Below are 7,817 nucleotides of genomic sequence, written 5' to 3'. Positions count from 1 at the left end.
TAAGCTGCTTTGATTCTCTTTCAAGGAGAAATGCAGGCGCCTCTGGCACATGCACTCCACTGGCTCCGTTGGCATGTTGGTGCCTGAACCAACATGGAAATTATTCAAAAGAAAAATACTAAAGAGGAGCGAAATCTATCATAGTCTGCCCTCTGCTTAGCAATTAGAAGTTGCCAGCCTGATTTTGGTTTTTTATTTCTGATTTATACTTTTAGGCTTTCAAAAACCTGGTGACATAATATATTTTAGCTATAAAATTTATTAGCTACTCACCCCTGAGGTATAAATAATGAGAAAGCTAAATTGCATTTTCTGAAAATATAAAAGTCCCACGAAACACTGCCAAAGAAGTTACATCTGTTTAATAAGTAAGCAAAAAGGAATATGGAATAAGAATTTCATTCTTAGCCAGGTAATGGACCTTAACTTTTTTTTTTGTACTTTGTACTTGTGAATATAGCAAGGAGATACTGTTTTTCACCCAGGGGTATCAATGGAATAAATAAATTTGTGTTAATAGAAGCTCTGGGTTTTTGGAAGCCAGTATGTAATTTTTTCATTCATAAAATGAGTGGTTTTTTTTTTTAACCTAAATCTTGAAGTAATTCCATTAACACCCTCAAATATACAAGCACACCTAATTTTACTGTGCTTCACACATAATGTTTTTTTTTGTTTGTTTTTTGTTTTTTACAAGTTGAAGGTTTGTAACCCTGCATTGTCAGATGATACATTTTTAGCAGTATTTTTATAAATTAAGGTATGTACATTTTTTAAACATGCTATTGCACACTTAATAGTCCACAGTATAGTGTAAAGGTAACTTTTATATGTACTAAGAAACCAAAACATTCGTGTGACTCACTTTAGTGCAATATTTGCTTTATTGCGGTGGTCTGGAACTGAACTGACGCATGCCTACATAGATCTAGAGATTTCTATCTATCTATCAGTGAGGGCTTGGGTTGCATCATTTAAAAACTTCAGTTAGATAGAAAATAAAATTATAGCTAGTTTCTTTAAAGACTAACTCTTTAGGCTGCTAACTCACAAAATAAAAACTACAAGAATTCTAAAAACCTAAGGTCAACTTGAAAAAGCCACCATTAAGCTAAAATCAGGGAGTGCTTTACATACAATTGAATTTCCAAAAGAAAACAATTACAAGCTGGATAACAACAACAACAAAAAGCTATTTAAAGCCACTGGAGAGTGGCCAAAAGCAGGCAGAGACTGGAGGGGATTCGAGGATTCAATCCTTGAAAGAAGGGTTACATGGGTTTTTCCAGTCTGCTGGGCACAGTGGCTATAACTCAAGGTGAAAGCCAGTCTTATTGGTTAGAGGCATTACATGGTGGAGTTCAGGGCTGTAGCTGGAAAGGAAGGAGAAAAATCCCAGAAAGGAGAGAGTCAAAGTGAGGCAGCTCTAAAATCCACATTTCATTTCCCTCAAATCCTTGGCTGATATTTTTGAATTTTGCCTACATGGAAGAGCTACAAGAAGTCCAGGGGAAAGAGCATCTAGAAGCTGAAAGAGTTGAGCAGAGATTTCAGCTGCTATCACTGCAGGGGAGCAGAGCTTGGAGTTTAAGCCCCTAGTTAGAGGGGCCTGGTAAGCACTTTAGACTTTCCACCAAAACCCCAGAAGGGCCATACTTTAGGGGTAAAGAACAAGTCCCAGGACTAAGGGCGAAAACTAAACAGAACTAACTGCTCTAACAAAGTATAAAGCCAAGCCTCTACAAGTTTAAGGTGACCCACCACTAAAACTGTCTACTAGAACAAAATCAGTACTTTTCAAAGGAAGATAATAGAATCTAACATGTCTATGATGTAATATCCACAATATTCAGCATACTGTTAAAATTTAGTGGATATGAAAACAGAAAGATGTGATTCAGAGTCAAGAGAAAAATCACTTAATAGAAAGGGACTCCCAAATGAGCCACATGTTGGAATTAGCAGGCAAGAAATTTAAAGCTGTCATTATAACTATGTTCACAGATTTAAAGGAAAAAGAAGCAGAGAAAGGGAAACTATGTATGTATATATTGAAAAGTACAGTATCTGAAATGAAGAATTCATTGGATAGGCTTGACAGAGATTGGAGATAGCAGAAGTAAGGGTCAGTGAACTTAATAAAGGGTCAATTGAAAGTATCCAGTCTGAAGAATAAAGGGGTAAAGATTGAAATAATAGAGCCTCAGTAACTGGTGGGACAATTCAAATAGTGTCATAATATACATGTAATTGGAGTCCCAGAAGGAGAGAAAAGAGAGAATGGGACAGAAAAAATTCTATAAATAATGGCTGAAATTTCCCCAAACTTGGTGAAAAACTTACAGGTCAAGTTATAGGTCCTAGAAATTCAGCAAACCCTAAGCAGGATAAATACAGAGAGAACCACATCCAGGAGCATCATAGCCAAACTGCTGAAAACCAATCGTAAAGAGAAAATCTTCAAAGCATCCAGAGAAAAAGGACACATGACACATAGGGGAATTCCCATAAGAATTAATGCTGGCCTCTAATCAGAAGCAAGGAAGGCTTCTAATCTGAAGGCAATGAATGACATCTTTAAAGGGTGGAAAGAAAAATAACTGTCAACCAAAAACTCTGCATCCAGTTAAACTATTCTTCAGGCTCAAAAGTGAAACAAAGACATTTTCAGATAAGCAGAAGCTGAGAAAATTTGTTGCCCAGAGACCCTCAGTATAAGAAATGCTAAAGGAAGTTCTTCAGTCTGAAGGGAAATGACCCAGCTGGAAAGTTGGCTCTATAGGAAAAAAATGGAGTTCCCCAAACGATAAAATTGGGTAAATATAAAAAACCACATATTTAAAATGTTCTTGTTTCACTAAAAGACAACAAATTGTTTAAAGTAAAATTGAGAAGATTGTATTATGGGTTTTACAATGTATGTAGATATAAAATACATCAAATAGTAGCACAAAGGAGGGAGGTAAAATGGAATTATACTGTTGCAAGTTTCCTACATTTTAGGTGAAGTGGCACAAAGTTAACTCTAAGTAGCCCAAGTTAAAGATGCATATTATAATCCTTACAGCTAAAAGGCCAATAGAGGGATGAAAGCGGAATACTAAAAAAATTCAATTAACAAAAAGAAGGCAGAAGAGACAGGAATGAAAAACAGAGTACACACAGAAAACAGATCGATATTAGCAACAACATGAAGCTCGAAAACCTCACGTTAAGCAACAAAAGCCAAACACGAAAGAATACACACTGCATGGACTTTATCGATAAAAAGTTCAAGATCAGGTGAAACTAATTTATGGTGATAGAAATCAGAGCTGTGACTGTGTACGAGGGATGGGGATCACCTGGGAAGAGGAAGGTAAGAACTTTCTGGAGTGATGGAAATATATAACTTGATTGAGGTGGTGGCTTACCTGGGAGTGTACAGTTATCAAAATTCATAGAATTGTACACTTAAAAATTGTGCGTTTCACGGTATGTAAATTTCACATCCAGTTTTTAAAGCATCAAATCAAACTCTCTTGCGGGGCTTCTGGTTGTAAACTTTGATCGACAGAGGGCGCTCCGAGCTCACCAAACACGCTTTGGAGCCCCAGCTACTTTGGGATGCAAATCAGACCACCTCGGGTCTCCTCTGTCTCCAAGGTGAATCTCCCAGCTCCCCAATACTCTTTGTCGACACCTCTCCTTCCCCACCCGCGGCTCACTGGCTTCTGCATTTCACCTGGCCACACGCTGATTTTCGGCAGATGAGCAGTGCGTAGCTAATGGCTATGCTATATTCGCAGCATCTCCGCGGAATTCAGATGTGGATGGAAGCTGGTTGGTGTTGCCCGGGGGTGTACCTGCCCCCTAAGGTCTTCTCTTGATATGATCACTTTTAAGTGGGAAGTAGGAACGTAATGGAAACTTCCACACTGTTTTTGACATCTACATTTTGACCTTCTTACCTCGCTTTAGTGCCTGTGAAACATTCCCACGCAAGGGCTGCGGCGGGAAGGGGTGGGTGGAGGGCAGTGCGAGGGATGCGCAGAAGGAATTTTCCCTGAGGAAAGCAGGTGTGGGGCGGCGTTGCCACAGGGCTCCAGCACCCCAGGATATTGTCTTCCTGCCCCCTCCATATCTCAGAGGGAAGCTAGAGGCTGGAAAGCCCCAGGCGTCCTTTGCGCCCTCGCATGCCCCCAGGCCCGGTCCCTCCCGGGCGCGGAGATGCCATTACACCTCACGTGATCCCCGCACGGGGCCGGTCCTTTCAAGAGGCGTCTCGCGGGGTGTTAATTAAAGGTCACAACAAAACAGACAGACCTGCGGGCTCACCAGAAGAAATGTCCTCCCGGGAAATGAAAAATGACACCCTGGAGCAGCTACGTGTGGAGCCCAGCAAATGCCGGCTTCCTGCGCTCCAGGCACTGCGCCGGGGGCCGGAGGGGGACTGGAGAGGGCGATGACCGGGTACTCCCGGGACACGGCGGGCCCTGCGCGCTGGAAGAGCAGGAAGGGGGTGCCGAGGGGACCCCCGGCCAAGGCGAGGCCAAGGCCAGCTTGCACACACCCCCTTCCAGGCCCGCGCCGTCTGCGCCGAGCTTGTGCCGCGCGGCGAGTCCCTCAGTTTCCCTGCCCGGCGGCGGCCCTTTGCTCCCCGGGCTCGCGCGTCCCAGCCCTGGGCGGCTAGGCACAGCGCACACTGGGTCGCGGGCGGGCGGGGGCGAAGGACCTGTTCTTCCGCTGCGCTTGGGAGGGTGGCCTCCAGGCCGGCCGGGCTTGGTAGGGCAATTCCAGAAAAGGTTTGCAGGGCAGGTCTAGGAGAACAAAGGCCGGGGGAGGACCCGGCATATTTGTGGACTTGTTTGTGACTCAATCCCTCTTACACGGCGTTTCAAAGGCAGAACTGCAAGCCTTGCCAGGAAGAGAAAGAACTTGGGGGCGGGGAGGCTCGGGCGCATTTCTGTCCGGTCGCGCTCGCTCGGCGCTGCCCCCAGCTCCAGGCTCGCGCAGTGCTGTTTCATTAGAGCCCTGGATCCGGGCCACTCACCAGCAACTTCCCCGCAACAGGCGAGATTTACGACCCCCTCCCCCGGCTCTGGGCCTCGCAATGTCAGGCAGGAGCGCCGCAACATAAAATGGATCCCGGCAGGCGCGGCGGATGCAGCCAGGCGGCGGGCTCCCCGGCGGGGCCGCTGTTCGCGAGGCTCCGCGCTGCGCCCCGGCGCACACGCGCGCCCTGACCGCAGACGCCGGCCGGGGCACCCCGCCGGCCGGGCCACGCCGCCGCCCCTCTCTGCCCTCGCGCAACTGTCAGGCAAAGCGGGCCGGCGGATATTGGCTCCCCAACACGCCGAGGCTCCTCCCCGATCTGGATCTTTATATTTTGGGAGAATTTCTTTGAACTCAGTTACCAAGCTCCGCGAAGGAGACAAGTTCCCAGAGCCGGCTCGCCGGCGGAGGCGAGGCGGGGGGGCTCGCCCACCTCGTCTGCAGCTGCCGTGTGCCACGATTGTACTCGTCTTTTCCCTCGTGGAGGAAAACGGACTCCTAGGCTGAGGAGAAGGCCAATTATCCGGATGTGACCGTGAAAAAAGAACGGGTGGCTGGAGAAGGCAGAAGAGGAGGAAAAGCATTATTTGAAGAGAAGAATAAACCAGGCATTCCAACCTTTCTGCAAATTAGTGCTGTTACTTCTGGGGTCCATCTGCTTTTATCCCCCCGCCCCCTTCAGTAAGAAACCTTGACTTGAGGGCCAAGAGACAGCCCCCTACAACTGGACACCCTTCTGGGTTGGAAGACCTTTTGGAGGTAGCGCTGGTGGAACATTTAGACACTCTCTTCTGTAAAAGCCACCATGAATTCGGTAGCTGGGAATAAAGAGAGGCTTGCAGTCTCCACCAGGGGCAAGAAATACGGGGTAAGTTGTGATGGGTATAATGCGGAGACGCGTTACCGGACTCTTCCCGGCCAGGGTTCCCCTTTCCGGGTAACGTGCAGCCAGGGCAGGGTGGCCCCGAGCTCTCCTCCCGCTGCTGGGGCGCCTCGGCTGGGCCAGCCCGGCGTGCGCGCGCGGAGGCGGGTCCGCCAGCAACGACGCCAGCGCACTCGCCTTGCCCTCGGAATTTCTGCAGCCCTCTCGTTCCTTCTCTTCCCCGCATCCCTAACTTTTGCAGCATTCCTGCACTTCCAAGCAGAGTTAAGCCGAATGGGAGGGTTTCTCACGATTTCTCTGCTGTTCTTAAGGAACCGTTTTCCTGGAGCCGGGAGAACCTTTCCTTTACCTTCAGGATCCGGAGGGCCTTGCCCTGAATGAATAAAAATCCAAAAGTCATAGCCCCCCCCCGCCCCCCGTCGTCCAGGATCTTAAAAGTGAGCTCCTGCTGGGATGGGTACCGGGTTCAAAAGCGCGGGGAGCTGAATCCGTGGGTTCCTCTGCAGAAACCATCGAAATTCCCTGAGCGAGTGAGTCCCTCTCCTCCAAACCGGAGGAGTCCGCCGGCTCCCGGGAACCGGTGCAGGGGTCACCCGGGCGACGGGGATTCACTTAAACACAATTAACCAGACATATGGAGGCAGATTTGGCCGCAGGGCTCAGAGCGGTCCCTAACGTGCGCCCGTGGGCGCTCGGCCGGGCCCTCGGTGGCGCGCAGGTCCCCGGGCAGGCGGGAGGGCGGCCCTGGGCAGGGGCGCGGGAGCCAGCTGCCCTGCGGCCCCTGATACCGTGTGTCTCCTCCGCAGGTGAATGAAGTCTGCTCGCCCACCAAGCCCGCGGCGCCCTTCTCCCCCGAAAGCTGGTACCGGAAAGCATATGAAGAGTCGCGCGCCGGGAGCCGCCCCACTCCCGAGGGCGCGGGCTCGGCGCTCGGCTCGTCGGGGACGCCGTCCCCCGGCTCGGGAACCTCGTCCCCGAGCTCCTTCACGGGCTCCCCGGGCCCCGCCTCCCCGGGCATTGGCACCAGCTCGCCTGGCTCCCTGGGCGGCTCGCCAGGTTTCGGCACGGGCTCCCCGGGCTCGGGCAGCGGAGGCGGCTCCTCCCCCGGATCGGACCGCGGCGTCTGGTGCGAGAATTGCAACGCCCGCCTGGTGGAGCTGAAGAGGCAGGCTCTGAAGCTGCTCCTCCCGGGGCCCTTTCCCGGCAAGGTGAGCGCCGCCGGGGACAGGGCTGGGCGGGCAACAGCTGCGCGCCTCCCCGCGGCCGTGGATCGGGGGACCTGCGGCGCTGCGCGCTGCTAGGTTCCGGAGAAGGCGCTGGCCGAGCCGGGTCAGCTCCTGGCCTCGGGGGTGAGACTGCGCGTCTCCCTCGCCAGACCTTCCCCGGGCGCAGTGCTTGGATGGTGCGTACGCGGTTCCAGGCCTCGCCGCCCACCGGGGCTGCCCAGGTTATTCTTCCTGCTGCCCTCCACTCCTCAGAGTGCCCTTTCTGTGCCCCCAGCACTCCTCGCCCATCCATCCCGTTGGTCCCGCGCGGTGCTGCCTTCGCCCGAGACCCTCTTCCCGCGCGTCCACAGGCCTTTGCTGCGTCGCAGGCCGGGGACACGCTGACACCAGCTACTGGGATTCTTTCCTTTCCGCGCCCCCCTGCCGGGGCGACTCCTTAGATTTTTCTCCCCACCCCCATCCGTGATCATTTACAAAAATGTCAGAGGGAGTAGTAAAAGCGGGCTGATATTTAGGAGTTGGCATTTCCCATTGCCTATTTGTGGTCCTTCCTTCCCAGGGCTACCAAAACAGAAACACATATTGGAAAGCCAGCATTTCCCCCTAACCTCTGTGTGTCTATCAGAGGAATATTAAGGGGTGAGTAGTTCTTTGAGCGGGGCTCCCTCCTGCCT

The 7,817-nt window shown here is 50.9% G+C and overlaps 1 protein-coding gene across 1 annotated transcript in view; it reads left to right on the top strand.

Annotated features, from left to right (window-relative positions):
• Nucleotides 1-5,124: 5,124 nt before the first annotated feature.
• KIF26B (kinesin family member 26B) overlaps nucleotides 5,125-7,817 on the top strand; it is a 490,689-nt gene continuing 487,996 nt past the window's right edge. Inside the window, exons 1-2 of the mRNA XM_061187375.1 lie at nucleotides 5,125-5,902; nucleotides 6,724-7,125. Coding sequence (XP_061043358.1) covers nucleotides 5,840-5,902; nucleotides 6,724-7,125 — 465 coding nt within the window. The 5' untranslated portion in view covers nucleotides 5,125-5,839. The remainder of the gene's footprint in view (nucleotides 5,903-6,723; nucleotides 7,126-7,817) is intronic.

This window comes from Eubalaena glacialis, chromosome 3, assembly GCF_028564815.1.
Source record: "Eubalaena glacialis isolate mEubGla1 chromosome 3, mEubGla1.1.hap2.+ XY, whole genome shotgun sequence".
In the NCBI taxonomy this organism is placed as follows: domain Eukaryota; kingdom Metazoa; phylum Chordata; class Mammalia; order Artiodactyla; family Balaenidae; genus Eubalaena; species Eubalaena glacialis.
This window is presented reverse-complemented; position numbering and strand designations above follow the sequence as displayed.